At 41.8% G+C, this 15,829-nt stretch overlaps 1 protein-coding gene across 3 annotated transcripts in view; it reads right to left on the reverse strand.

Annotated features, from left to right (window-relative positions):
• Positions 1–15,829, reverse strand: part of LOC147710091 (E3 ubiquitin-protein ligase TRIM39-like) — a 370,919-nt gene that overhangs the window by 17,899 nt on the left and 337,191 nt on the right. For all 3 annotated transcript variants that reach the window (XM_086920792.1, XM_086920791.1, XM_086920793.1), the window contains 2 exons: positions 13,888–13,908; positions 13,137–13,160 (listed from right to left, as the gene is read on the reverse strand). In XM_086920792.1, the coding sequence (XP_086776918.1) occupies positions 13,137–13,160; positions 13,888–13,908 (45 nt within the window). The remainder of the gene's footprint in view (positions 1–13,136; positions 13,161–13,887; positions 13,909–15,829) is intronic.

Here is a 15,829-nt window from a genome sequence, read left to right on the forward strand (position 1 = left end):
TTGCATTCATTCCCTCCATTGCATGTTGTCCTCCCACTTCTTAAACATCACGTGGTTTGTCCTTCTGCCTCAACTCTGCAGTCCATTTCCCTGAAGCCCTTCAGCCAAGACAGGTTCTCAACCCGATCACTTATGACGCTGCGATTGAGTGCATAGCTCAAAATCAAGGGGAAGGGATGGTCATAAAGATCACATAAATGTATGCAACGGGATGCAAAGGCTGCAACAAATAAAGTTGCTCTCATAGGGTGCAGGGTGGCACAGGCAGAAGTATTTTAAACTTAACTCATATCATATGCAGAACAGACACCAAACAGATAGCAGCATCCAGGCTTCATGCACACATAAACAGTTAGAATATGGCTAGAAGGCAAGATTTCACCACAGATTGAAGAGATATACCTTAGGCAGCAGCATTACCGGCTTCGCTCACACCAGCAGTAGAGGTAAGGCACAAGTAGCTATGCAAGCTTCCTTCACACACAGAAACATGTGCATAAGCAGCACAAGCTCTCCTCAGATTGTTTTGTTAAAATGCACCTTCGCGCTCCAAACAATAACATTCAAGGATTTCAGGGATCGCGTCTGCAGGACGAACTTAGCATTTCAAACATTTGTTTTGTATTGATCTTTGTAATGTATCAGGAAAGTTGTTCAGTGGTTCCCTTCTTGCTAGACTTCATGAGTGAGGGAAATGCAAAAACTTACCCACACCACAGAGGGCGTTGTAGTCTGTGGAAAGCTAAGTTCAGTCACACTGTTTGCCAGTTACAACCCTCATGTTTGAGAGATACAGGCAGGCTACACACGCACACACACACACACACCCACACACACAGACACACACACACACACACACACACACACACACCCACCCCCCCCACACACACACACACAAACACACACACCCACACACACCCCCACCGTCTTTCTGTCTGCCTTTGGAATCGCCCGCTTTTTCTCTCTGGTCTCTTTTAATCCGGATTAGAGGCCTGCAGATCTAGTAACATTTTTATGATTTTTCGAGGCCTGCACTGGGTTGGGTGACAGCCTGGCTAGAGTTACAAAAGTGGGGCAGGACTTGGTGTGAGATTCATCTGCCAGTGACAAGGCAGGCACCCTTTGAAGCTCAGTAAGGGCTGGGCACAGCCCTCAAGGCTATCTTGACAAGGGTGGAGTTCCCTTCCTCACATCCAGAGCCCTTTGCCCACTTCTGGGAGCAATACACATCTCACCGCAGGGGAGCCATCAGGGGTCAGGTGACAGCTGGGGACGGTCAATAAAGCCTCTTGGGTTTTAGGCATGGAAATGACAACTTTTACAAAATAGTAATGTAAAATCCATTAGGTTGAACTTTAAATTACTATCAAAATGAGTCCCTGAACGTTTTCTAGCTGTTTCAGAACTGACTTTAGCACTTACTAAATGTAATAGTGTAAACCAGTGTTGACCTATGGGAGAGCCAGTCATGTGACAATGAAATACGACTTTGGAGGACATGCAAAACATTAAATATACATATCCTGCATTTTAATTTCAATGTACCCTACCTTAAGGGCTTTTACCTTAGGCGTGACTTATAAGCATTAAAATGGTAAGTTTAGGTAAAGGTTTATTTTACCAGGCCAAAATGTCAGTTTAAAACGGCACATCCAGGCTGCAGTGTCAGGCCTAGAGACATGTTCTGCACTCCTACTTAATTTGCATAACCTGGGTACAGATGGTACCATATACTATAGACTTAAAGGCAAAATAATGTGCCAATGAGGTATATGCCAATGTTACTATGCTGGAAAAAGAGAGCACATGCACTTTACCTCTGGTTACCAGGGGTAAAGTGCAAGGAGTTTGATAGCCAAGTTAAGTGGAAAGGGAAACAATCCCAAGTGACCCTGCAGGAAAGGCACATTTCCAGCATTAGCCAACAACAAGTCACGCTAAGGGCTCCTTCATCTCTGATGGTCCTGGGGAATGACGACTGAAGGAGGTGGTGGCCTGGTACAGTTTCTATGTGCTGATATACTATGGACGACTCATCAATTACAAACATACAGTGTTGTTTTAAAAATATGGACGTCTTCTGCTGGAATAAACATCTAACAGGAAATATTTTAAAATTAGGAATATCTGTGTGTTTTTGGTCATTTCATGTGCTACAATTAGGTGTGAGAGTCTTATAATTAGTCATTTAATATCCTTTAAGAAGTGCTGGTTCTGTCCATTTATAGTACAATACTTCTGCTGAGAAGTGCAGACATTGTATAATTCTAAACTGTGCCTGGTGGATGAGTGGATTAGTGCATGCTTTGCAGCTGTCTTTGTTTGACCTCATGGTCAAAGGTTTGAATCCAAGCTCACCAAACCAGACTTCGCCTTTATGAAAAAATAAAAGGAATCCCATTGAGTGGGATGATATTAATCATCTGTGTTTTATTAAGCTGGGTGCACATGCACTTTGCAAGTATGTCTTTAATATTACCAGCATATTAACGTTAATGTTGAAAATACGATGTAGATGTACGCCATGATATATGTACATACAACAACAAACTCGCATCACTGTTTTCTAATCCACCTGATATGACCTCTCTATCAACCCCGAGTAAGACATACAGGGTCAGGCAGGCCATGGCACCTAGGCCGGAAGCAATTGTTTGACATATCACAGGTGAGGTGACACATAGCCCGAAGACAAACCCGTGAACAAGGTAAACCCAGATCAGTCCCACAGATAGGCAGTGACACTACAAAGGCAGAGAAGATTGGCCACAATAAAACACGTTTGGCCGGCGGGATGCACGTTGCCAAAACACCATAAAGTTAGATGCCACATGTAGTTAGAAACACTCAGCCAATCAGAACACACCATGCACCCTACACACAATAATCATGTGCTCCCCATGCTGGAGATCTGGATCCGTTACCCACTGTTAAAACCCACCTGTGCTCCTTATTAGATGGTCAAATCCGCAGCCCGTGACTTGGCCTGGAATTCCTGTTCTAAAGGAGTGTAGAAATTGCTCTATGACACTTTGTAAAATGTATAAAATGACGGCCAAAACCACTGAACTTTGAGACAGTCTTCAGACGCCGACTCTGTAACTGCTCTCCCGGACGCTGCATTTAATTAAACCAACTGTTCCTTTTTGCCAAAGGCTCTTGTCTTTTATTTTTTAAGGTAAATCCACATTCGAGCAACAATAAAGCATCAACACTGAAAAGCTTTTAGAGCAAGGGGGGAGGAGACAAGATGGCGGACTGACGTCGTCTATGAGAGCCAGCAAACACAGAGAGGCTCCCGAGGCTTTTGGAGCTAGTGATCGGCGGTTAAGATGAGATGAGTAGGAGCAGTAAACACCAAAGAGCAGTAAAACGAAGTAAACACCGAGGAGCAGAGAGGGTGGTCGCTCTAAGAAACCCCTGCCAAATGCTGCTAAAAGGCCGTTATTGCTAAATTGAGCAACCAGCTTTTCGGATTTTGTTTCCTTTTTTTCTCTCCTGCAAGCCTGTCACCGGGGGTCGAGTGAAATGATCAAAGAAGTGAAAAAGCGAGGGAAAAGTGACCGCACCAGGAGGGACCTGGCGGGTGGCGGTCAGCGGCTGGCTTATCCCGCTGACGCCCACAGCTGATAGCTGTGTTGCTGCTTGGGACTTGTGACCAGCGGCAAGAATCTAACTCTGTTGAAGTGTGCACACACCACCGAGGGGGGCTGCCTGCCTCTCATTTTACCCTGAAGATTTCTCCCGTCAAGGTCGGATGCCCCTTCCCAGCGAGTGGGTGTTGACGCTGATGCTAGGAGACTGCCTGCCTCGCTTCGCAGTCAGCTGAATCGGATTCTCTCTCTAGTTCAAATATGTCCTGCTTTCGCCACATTGACTCTCCTCCTAGGCTTTCAGGTCAGCTGTTTCCTTTATACTATTTTGTGGCTTTGGTGGCTTATGAAAATGCTGAACTCTGCGGCTGCCCAGCCCTGGCCCTGACAATTCACCATAGCATTCCATTAATTACAGAGAGCTTCTGTGGAACCCTCAGGGAGTAGAAACTGCTTTGTTATTTGTTATTTTTTACTATCTGACTCAGCTACAATTGTAGCAGGATTTGCTACCAGCAGTGGATGTCTGACATTTTCTTTTCTCGACTTCGGGTGCAACCGACCTCAATTACGTCGAAACGTAGATGTGTGCCTCTGACTATACAAGATGGTAATAACAGAGCATCTTCAGCTCTTCTAATCAGAGTGAACTGGGTATTTTTATTTCTGGCGATTCCTGACTTGAGAAATACGAGAATGTCACAAAACGGAGATTTATGGAGGTTTACGAATAAATCATCCCTCACAAATACCAGTAATTGTTGCTCGCTCGTACAGGACTACGGACTGCCGGATTGCCGGCTGGAAAGACTTACCACGCTGGAACCGCTGTACTGAATGGAGGCGATTGCACGAATTGGACCTAACCGCTTGCCGTCTACGTGGGTGGCTGTTTGTTTAGCCGCTAGACGGCCCTCACTGAGCCTTCGCTATTTGCAGAGGTCGCTGCCCCCCCCCGAAGGGGGGGGAGCTCAAGGGCCGGCGCCATAACCCGCGCCGTGCCCCCAGGGGGAAACTGGTTCTGGGCGCTTTAAAGCACCCAGAAGCCAAGGGGAGATCCGTGATTCATGCCACCCCGTCAAAAGACGGAGAATGCCCAGTGGCGCCAAAAGGACGGCCAATGGGCAGGGAGCGCTATGTTCGAACCCCCCAATCAGGGGGCTCCACCAGAGCGCCAAAGTGAGAAGATGGCGAATATAAGTCGCCGCTCGCCCAGGTAACACTCTCAACTTCGTCGAGGAGCAGGGAGAGCGGCGCACCTGACGAACTTCTGCAGACCCACCCACCCACACCTAAGGAGCAGCAGTGTCGCAGGGCTGGATGGTGGTAAGGGCATTTGCGGAAATTGGTACAATGGTTGGCTAAGGAAACACACAGGCGGGCGGTGTGTAGGAGGAGGGCCACTGACTTTTGGATGCCGCACGGCAGTGTGAGGTGGCCGCACCAAGGAGGGGAGTAGCAAGAGGAGACGGCACTCGCGGCCCAGACCCGGCCGGACGGCAGGGCGCAAAAGGTAGCGAGCTGGGGGCCTAACGCCAGAGAGAAAAGCTACCCTCCACTTCACGCAGACGGCATGGGTGACCAACCAATGGTGATCCCGGAAAGAACTAACAAAGAGGACCACCAAGGACTGACAAAAGGAGCTGTTTTTTTGGGGGTGCCATTTACGAACTGATGTGTAACACAAAAGTACCGGCCCAGAGTCGGCCGCCCAATATGTTTGTATGTGTTATGACATGTATGATTTATGACCAACATACGGCAGTTCGCAAATGACAAATGCATAACCAGCATGTGTTTATTATTAAAAAATCTGCGGCCAACAACGACCACAATATGGACATGCATTGTTGGCTGTCTTTACTGTAAGCAGGGTAGGCGGGCGGGGGTGTCAGAGATGTTCCCACGGAATGGGCACGGTGCGAGGGTTATGGCTTACACTCAGCCCGCAATTACATACGGTGTCCGTGGCATCTTGGAACATGGCTCCTCCATAGAACCCTGCGAGGATCACCAGAGCAACAAACCGCTGACCGGTAAGTGCCGCTGGGCTCATGGTCTGTGATCCGGGTATCGAGGCTCTAAAGGCACTGCTGGTCATACTACAGGGGCAGGAAAGCTTGGAAAGCCGGAACTGCATTTCTTGAAGTCTGAGGAAAGTAGCTCCATTGACCCCTTTGTCAATGGAGCTACTTTCCTCAGACGGTGTAATTGAAGCGAGTGATGGCAACAGACTATCAGAGATTTTGGCTCACGCTATAAGCGAGCAACAAAGTAACATAGTGCCCTTATTCCCTGGCTTCAGCAAAACAAATACTCAGGTGGAGACTCATCAGAAACAGCATCAAGCCCGGATTGTAGAATCAAATAGTCAGCACGATAGTGGGAAATATGATGGAGTATTCGAGGACATTAGGAGCCGAGTCCCTAATAGTCCTGAACATGGAGCAACTTCAGACATCTCTCTTGATGGGGCGGATCAACCCGTAGATAACATAGATATTCTGGGAACAGAATCAGAACTAGAATTAGAGGAAGAGCTTAAAGATGGTAATTAAGTGAAACTGCAGGTATTGCCTTCAGACAATGTCTCGACGGGACAGGGCCAGATTGTAAAAGACGCTATAACAGAACCGAGGCTAACTGAGGGCAGCGTTCAAGGCACAGAGGCCGGCACTCTGGTACTGAGTAATGGGCTATATGAAAGTAATCTACATACCTTAGAGGAAAATGTTATTGCCCCCACTACCCCCACAAATGAGTCTGCTTTGGACAAACAAAACACCCCACACAAGCCTGAGAGTTCTGGTATGGATCAAGGGAACAAACAGGGACAAAGCACTATGATATCACATAATCTAATTGCTTCAAAACAAAAGCAAACCCCACACTCAAGGGCTCATTGAAAGAAAAGCTCTAAGTCTAAAACACTGAGGGATATGGGAAAAAAGCTCTAACTGTCTCTGGCCCATCTGGGGGTCAGAGGTCAACTCAGTCAAAAAATGCAGAGATGATTAGCCCCATACGACGATGGGCTCAAAAATAAGGGGGTGCAAACCCTGATATCTCGACTATCGTGTGCCGGCTTAGTGGATGATGTCTATGGGCGGAGCACTCGAGGGAACATCTGAGAAAACGCCTGAGGAAACAAGCTCCCATCAAATCACTTGCATGCCCTGTGAGGTAGGAGAATTCCAGGGCAAACAAACTCAAGCTCAAGCTGGCGAAGCGTCACTACTCTCACTAATTTTGCAAACCCTTAAAGATCAAAGGGAGGAAACACAGGAGCTTTTTGCCCAAGTCAGGGCAGATAATCATATCATACAGCATTCCTTAAAGGAAGTAACCTCGAAAGTAGGGACTCTCACAAATGACATAACGGATTTATAAGAGAGATTAGTCAGCACGGAAGAGACAATGTCTAAAATAACCAACACGGTACAACAGCACGATGACTTGCCTGGGGCACTGCAACTAGGAATTCAAGATTTGTAAAATCGTCAGAGGAGACAGAATCTGAAACTGTTTGGTATACCGGTAGAGCAAGAGGAATCAGACCCTAGGGCTTTTGTGGTACAGATATTGCAGAAAGCCTTTCCAGATCTCGGGGATTGGGACTGGGTTTGTCATATACAAAGATCCCACAGACTACCATTTGTACAGCATAGGCAGGATGCTTGTTATCCACTTCCTTTCCTCATTTATTTTGGAAACTTTTTGCTCCAACAAGCTGTCTCCCTGACGGTTAGACCTAGATCACCTGTTTCTGTTGAGTCATTTTCTATTTTTTTCGATCAGATTTTTGCAAAATAACAATGGACAGGCTTTGGCAGCTAAGACAATTGATTGACCCACTAAAATCTACCGGGGCACACGTGTATTTGCAGGAACCGGCACGCTTAAAGGCGGTACGGGTGGACCAATCATACTTTTTTGTGTCTGAAATGGAAGCGAAGGAAGCACTTCATAGATGGCAGAAGGGGGGGGGGGTGTAAGGATAAGGATAAGGGACTGGGTATGACTTAGGTTTATGTTGAGGGATAGCTATGATGAAACTTTTTTTTATAATGTTTTTTTTTTCTTTTGCATTACAATTTTTTTCTTTTAAACCAATGATTAGAAGGTTAGCCTCAGGAGTCGCTGTGGAGTCTGGTTCTCAGTTAGCTGCCAAATCCAACGACAGCATTGGAAGATGATGATTCTTCCTTTTAGACATTGAGGGGTGGGTAGGTGCAGGGAGGTTGGTCAGCCTCCTGTGGTGGGTGGGTGGGGGTGGTTATGGGTGGAGAAAATGTCAACATAAGGATACTAAGAAGATAAAGTGTAGATGGAATTGACAAAAGTTTTATTCAGTTAAGTAATTTGGAGAATAAAAAGGCAGGACTAAAGAGTTTTCAAGATGGAGTGGGTTAGATGCCTTGCATGGAATACTGGCAAGAACCAGTGAGCAATAAAAGGTTATACATAATATGGCTGTGTCTAGGTGTTTTAGGCTGTAACTGTAAATACCTGTTTCAGGCATAGAGCGGCTGTATCTGAGCATGTGATTACTGAGTCTCTGGAATATCATGGTGGTAACCTAGTTAAAATGTAGGAGGCTCGAAAAAGGCATTGTGTCTTAACAACTACTAATCTGGCTATTATTATGCAGTTCTTAATATTTCTGTCAATTTTTGTGATGGCATGCGGTCAAAGTTCATGTGAAGTCATTTTCTGGGATGACTGTGGACAAAGGTCATATTTCCTATGATGTTACTGAAGTCAAAGGGCAAGATTCTGCTACCTCTTGCATTTTTGAGAATCAAGGTCTATGATTCTTCTGTTAGCTCTTCCACAAGCAGATAAGATAATTTTCAGAGCTCAACTGACATTGGGTTTTGATGTTACCTGTCACCAGAGGAAGAAAAGAATAAAGGTAAATGAAGGCACTAGTTACATTAAAAAAGTATTTACCCAACAACTGGTCTTTTTTATAATGAAGAACGTGTATTTGCTGTTGCCATTTTTCTCCACCAGAAAAATATATTTGCTCTTGGGGAAACCCGTTCCTGTACACAACCCCATTTTTGCCAGAGTTTCAGGACCATTCCCACTTTCCAAAGGGAAGCTCTCACACACTGAAAAAGAAGTAAATCTCTGACCATTTCCATAGTATGAATGGGCCATACAAATATTTATAAATATTCACAAAAGCATGAACTCAAATCCTTAAACAGCCATTCCCTACCAATGTCATAGCATTAAATCATGTGCAACATTAGACTATCTTGAATGATAATAAAAATAAGGAAATTACTGTACTCCTGCATGGTCACCATTGGTGAATGCATTTTACATGTAAATGAAGTCATTTACACACGCATGACTACCAGTGTGGCCTCAGCTCACTCACAGTAAGGAAACCACTACTTTATACATAGTAGACAATGCTCTCCTGACCCCAGAAGATGTCCTCTGTCCTGATATTGTTGGACCTGATTTTCCTTCACCCATCCAAGACAGAACCCCTTTTGTTTGGGATGAACAGCAATAATCAAAGCAAGCTCTCTTTGACAAGATTGAAGAAATATTTTTCTCGAATTTCACTTTACAATATTCCTACTGCCAACCATAAAGACACTTCAGTAACTCACATTGATCACAAACATGAACCCAGAAAACAATTGTACAATAACACAGATAGAATCTATAACTAATATTGCAAAAACGCCTTTTCATTTTTTTTTTATCAATAGTTCATCATACAATAAAATTCTCTTTGAACAAAAGCAACATAAAATCACATAAACCCAATTTATACAACAAATAAAAACCGTAACAATGTTAAAATCTATGAGAGACAAATGACATGTGAAACATTAAAAACATCATAGAGTGGTTATCATAACAAGAATCAATTGAATGCATAGAGGTCCACTGTTCAGTAATTAGGTAGGACCACAAACGTTTCTTGGATATAACTCTCAACACACGCAGCATCGACACGTTTCGGTGGTAACAAAACAGTTTATACGACCACCTTCATCAGTACACGATTAATGAGTAGTCTCCCCTATTGCTGACACAGTTTTATTGCACCTATTTAAAAACACAAAATTGTAAAAATCATTACCATATATTGTTATATCAATCATAGTTATGTCTGATCAAAAACAAACTATAAACCTGTGCAGACTCTCTTTATAATGTGTGGTCTCTAAGCAATAAGAACAAGCATTTGTCAGAGTCTTCTCATAATTGGTTATAAGGGTCCATAAATGGTCAAACAATACAACACTCATACATTTATTTACTAAAGAAAAATCACATTCATTCTATCGTACTACACTATATTTCATCTTTTAAAATTAAGAGATGTAGTAACTTGACTCATTTTTCACGGGTATATTTGGTATCATACAATGGCATATCGTCCATCCTGCCAAGGATTTGGCTTCCTAGACTACCACATGTATAGGTTTAATTCTAAAGAATTTTGGCCCAGATGTAGGTAATAGCAAATTACCAAATGGTAAATACCGAATTTTACCGAATCAATATTTACTATTCGGTAATTGCTATGTAGGTAAAAAATTCGGTAAAAATACCGAATCGGCAAGATTCGGTAATTACCGATTCAGTAAATTTACAGATTCTGTAATTGTACCGATTCGGTAAAATTACTGAATCTGTAGGTTTTTCAAACCCCTACATACCAATGTCCAAATACCGGTCGGAAACGGCCGAAGATCGGTATTTTCGGCCGTTTCCGACCGGTATTTGGACACCTACATCTGGCCCTTATTTCTTTACACCCACCTTAGCGTGGTGTTTCCTATCGCTATGTAATTGTGATACATCGAGATTAAAATGTCTTTCAGCACTGGGAATTTGAAATCCTGTAAGTATAAATCTACTGATTAATTTGAAAATTGGTAATGCACAGGCTTAGATTTCCTCATTTTTTGCAAAATAACTTTTTAGATTTATAATTTTTACCAATAGCAGGGAAAAGCGACTAATAGGACTCCATTAGGACACAGCAAATATACCCATATAAACATTAGGGGTAGTAACTAAAGGAATTTGTTTACTATATTATACATGCCTGGGGAGTTGAGGAGTGTTAATTAATACCTACTACCCCCTAAATAGATTGACAAACCTGTAGGCTATATATTTGAGTTGACATGTGCTTAATACATATGTTTTTGCATTATATTCCGCTCAGTGGCTATTTAATATTATTTCAGATTGGAACAAAAGGAACATTTAAATGGTGACCGAATAGAACAGTAGCCCGGCATGCAAGAAAAATACCGACGACTACCAATAATATTGCCTCGGTTGAGGGATAAAACCTATTAGTCAAAGGTAGGTATGTTACAATATATAGCCCAGAAATATTTGTGGGAGAACAGTGGTTTATAAAATATCGAAGGGATATATATGTATATATTTCCCATGTTTATATCCCCATTAAGGATCCCACAAACAATACAGGGAAGTAGTACCGCCCCGCCTGTGATGTATAATTCATCCGACTTCAGTAAAGACTTGAGGAACATTCGGTCTTTGGATTGACCAACTCCACGCGGGGTAGGTTTTGCTAAACTATTCTTTTGCAAAAAATTAGGAAATCTAAGCCTTTGGATTACTAATTTTCAAATTAATCAGTAGTTTCATTCTTACAGGATTTCAAATACCCAGTGCTGAAAGAAATTTTAATCTTGCTGTTTCACAATTACATAGCGATAGGACACACCACCCTAAGGTGGGTGTAAGGTAATATATTCTTTAGAAATAAACCTATACATGTGGTAGTCTAGGAAGATAAATCCATGGCAGGATGGACAACAGGCAATCATATGACACCAAATATACAGTGAATAATGAGTCAAGTTACTACATCTCTTAATTTTAAAATATGTAATATAGTGTAGTACGATAGAATGAATGTGATTTTTCTCTAGTTAATGAATGTATGAGTGGTGTATTGTTTGACCATTTATGGACCCTTATAAACAATTGTGAGAACACTTTGACAAATGCTTGTTCTTGTTGCTTAGAGACCACGCATTGTAAAGAGAGTCTGCATAGGTTGATGGTTGGTTTTTGATCAGATATAACTATGATTGATGTAACAATATATAGTTACGAGACTACTTATTAACCGTGTCCTGATGAAGGTGGTTGTATAAACTGTTTTGTTAACACCGAAATGCGTCAACGCTTTGTGTGTTGAGAGTTATATCCAAGGAACTTTCCTGGTCCTACCTAATTACTGAACAGTGGACCTCTAGACTTTCAATTGATTCTTGTTGAGATAACCACCCTATGATGTTTTTAATGTTTCACATGCCATTTGTCTCGCATATATTTTAACATTGTTACGGTTTTTATTTGTTGTATAAATTGGATTTATGTGATTTGAATTTGTTTCTGATGAAAGAGAATTTTATTCTATGATGAACTATTGCTAATAAAAAAATACATTGTTTTTGCAATAATAGTTATAGATTCTATCTGTGTGTTTTTACAATTGTTTTCTGGGTCCATGTTTGTGATCAATGTGAGGTACTGAAATGTCTTTATAGTTGGTAGTAGGAATATTGTTGAGTGAAATTCAAGAAAAATATTTATTTAATCTTGTCCAAGAGAGCTTGCTTTGATTATTACCTGTGGTACCCTGTCTCTTGGATAGTGGGGTCACTCCCTGTTTCTCAATATATGGGATGAACAGCAAACAAAAAACAGTACATTATAAAGAAAAAGATATAGGGTAGTCTGTACTATAATTGTAAACACTTTTAACAATGACCACATTGTGCTTTGAAGTTCACAAGAAATTAGTTTCTGCGAATTGTGGTGAAGTTTCTATTCTTACAGTTGTTTATTTGGACATTTTACATTCATAGTTCTAACATAGGAACGGCGGTCTACATGTTTTGCCTTTGTAAGCACACAGGCCTGAGCCTTTCTTAAGGCAAAAATCCACTGTCTGTAGGGCCGTGGCGTGCTGCATAATTCAGGGTGGAGCCTGGAAAGTTGACTGAGTGAGCTCTGAAATGTACCTTAAAAAATCCATGTATTACTTCAAATATAAGTACATCAACAATGACCAAAAAGTATTGTGTGCTTTAAAACCCCGAATACGGTCCGTTTTCTCTACAGATATTTGGGAAAGAACGTACCAATAGTTCACATTTTTAATGATTGGACATAGCCAGGGGCCATAACTCTCTAAAAATATACTTCAGGCAACGGGCGTGGCATCTAGGCATAGAAGGATTTCCAAATTGTAGAGCTTTAGGCAAGAAGCCACTAAGGTTCCTGATTATGATGCCACAGAAACTGCTCCCAAGCTTGAAAAATGAACTGGAATCGATGTTTTTCTATTAAAGATACAGCAAAATACTACTTAAAGAGATCATAATTGCTATATTGAGAGAAAGACCTTTTTCTTTTGGGAGAAGGTCTGTGTGCACAAAAACAAATTAATATGAGTTCACTAGAATTTTCTTTTATAAGATCCATCAATTCTTGCTCAATTTATACACTTACCTTTCACTGCTTTAATTAAATCACCTATCGGAGAATATATAGAGAAGAATATTATAATCTTGTTTTGAGGATGTGCAATTGATTTCTACATTGCCTATCATTGAAATTAGACAGATAAAGGAAACCCCAGAAAGGGTAGTATTGGCTTTCTGGGAGGATTTTTAAATATTCAAATTACTTTTTGCAAAACAAAATGTCTGAAATGTGATATTCATAAAATATTTCTGTTGATAAAGCATATATATTTTACACTTTTCAAACAAACCCATCATGTTTACATTAATTATACCTTTCTAAAATCCCTCAATCATTGGCATGGTATTTTGAAGTATATCATATCAGTTGCCTTGCACTATAATGGTTAGAAGTCTGTAAAATAGAACTAAATTCAATTTCAATGCAGATTATAAAAAGGTTTCTAAGATATGTAATAAACAATATGTGCAGAATTTATAAACCTTACAGCTATTTTTATAAACCCTACTGTCATTTTCACATTATTTCTTTTGATATGTCTGCTCTGACAGGCAACAATAGGTTATGAATTTCAAAGCGGGCATTTCTGAAGATTTTCAAACTGGCGTCAAAGAGCCTTTTTTTGTTTTGTGTTGCTGTGTAGAGTAGGCATTGCCTTACTCACTGGATAGAGGACTTCTGTTGTTGTATATAGGAGACATAGTCTAGCTAATAGTCTCTCTATAGAGCAAAATATAGTTCTCCCCCACTCTTCGTTCAATGCAATATCACATACCTTTGTCCTTCTGGAGAGTGTCTGAAATAGGCACAACAAATGTGTTACTTGTGCAGATTTTATACTCAATTATTCACAATTTCATAGGTAAAATTCCAAGAGTTATTTCACACTTGAATATTACGACAACAATGTTTGAGTGTAATTCCCGAACTCAAGCTATTCACAAACATTGCAGTATGATGTTAAAAATGATGAGATTGAAAACTTCCCACCACAATGAACATTTGACAGGCAGGGTTAAACAGAACAAATGAATCTGCATTTGGACCATTACAAGACCTAAACAGTGTGCACCATCTCAGGGACTGTGAAAGAAAATTGTGTATGTGCGCAAAATCAACTTACATGATGCATGCATAAAATTGCACCTAGAAACATATTTTTTACAATATTATGATTAAAATAAGAAAAGAGCAATAGATTACATAAATAACACACACAATGAAATATTGATACTCAAAAATAGGCATGGGGTAGCTCATGGAGTTCTACTAACCGGAATTCTGCAGAGCGGCCCAAAAACTCAGCGAGATTCTGCGGAATCCAACTTGTGGGCGGAGATGCTCAACAAGCCCATTCATGTTACATTTTTGACATTTGTATCTCCTAAAGGGGAGTAATTCTGTTACGGACTGAAGAGGCTGGAATCAAAATAACGTCTCTGCAATTAATTACCTCCCAGACCATGAATTACCACAAATGCAATAGATTACATTAGGCGTGATGCAGTTGGTTAACTCTTCATGTGTGGTAATTCTTCAGCTATATTCAAATTTGTCGCCTTCAATTGTATTCGCGCACGAGGTATAATTTCCGCATCAATGATGCCCTTTAATGGGGGGAAGAGACAAATGCTCTGGATAGAGTGCTTTGGTTTCTTCACTTGGGTGTTTGCTCGCATCAGTTTATCTTTAATATTTTTGGGTAAGATGTATCAAGCAAAATTGCAATTGCAAATGGTGAAATTTGCACAATTTCATCATTTACGATCTGAATATCGTAGTGTGCAAAGTAGGGAAGAAAAAACCCACTTGCAAAATCAGGAATCGCAAAATTTGCAATTCCCTATTTTGCGCACGCATTTAAAGGATCGCAATTTGCGATTCCCTAAATGCTATTCTAGTAGCCATCACAAATTGCAATATAACTTTAAGGAATCGCAAATAACCACCAACTTCAAGTTGGTGGTAATTTGAAATTCTATTTTTAGGTCTTGCGTGTGTTGCAGGGCAGAAAGCCTTGCCCCTCATTTCCATTTTCCGGAGTCACCGTTTATGCTAAATGGTGGCCTACTATTGAAAATGAGGGTTTTTGGTTGCCGCCCTTTGGCTTGCGATCGGACTGGGTTCCCTGCTTCACGTCTGTTTGAAGCACTTTCTTACCTTTAGGGGGTCATGTGTTTAACCCTTCCCATGAGCCACGGTTCTCGTGTGCTCATGACGAGCGGAGCTCGTCATGACCGTTAGAACGCTCACATGCGGGGCTAATTCCCCTGCTGTGCTGGGCGTTCTAAGGAACGGGCGTGGTCATGACGAGCTCAGCTCGTCATGAGCACACGAGAACCGTGGCTCATGACGAGCTGAGCTCATCATGAGCACCGGGAAGCTGTGCGCGCCCCTCCTCCCCCCAGCACGGCAGGGGAATGAGCCCCGCAGGCAAGTGGTTAAACACATGACCCCATAAAGGCAAGAGATTGATGCTTGTTTTCTCTCTAGCTAGGTGAGGAAATGGCTCTGATGAACTTTGAACTCCTCAATATAGGGTACATATACTCATCACAATGGAAAAATACATCGATTCATAGGTCCGTGGAGGATCGAGCCCTCAGCTCTGCGCATGCGCACTTCGACGGAAGGGTGTGGTTTATAGAGCATACAGGGGTAACCGGGGAGGGGGTGTACCCCCACGGTAAACGGGCCCTCTGCGTATGCGCACTCCA

Source organism: Lissotriton vulgaris, chromosome 5 (assembly GCF_964263255.1).
Source record: "Lissotriton vulgaris chromosome 5, aLisVul1.2, whole genome shotgun sequence".
Lineage (NCBI taxonomy): Eukaryota > Metazoa > Chordata > Amphibia > Caudata > Salamandridae > Lissotriton > Lissotriton vulgaris.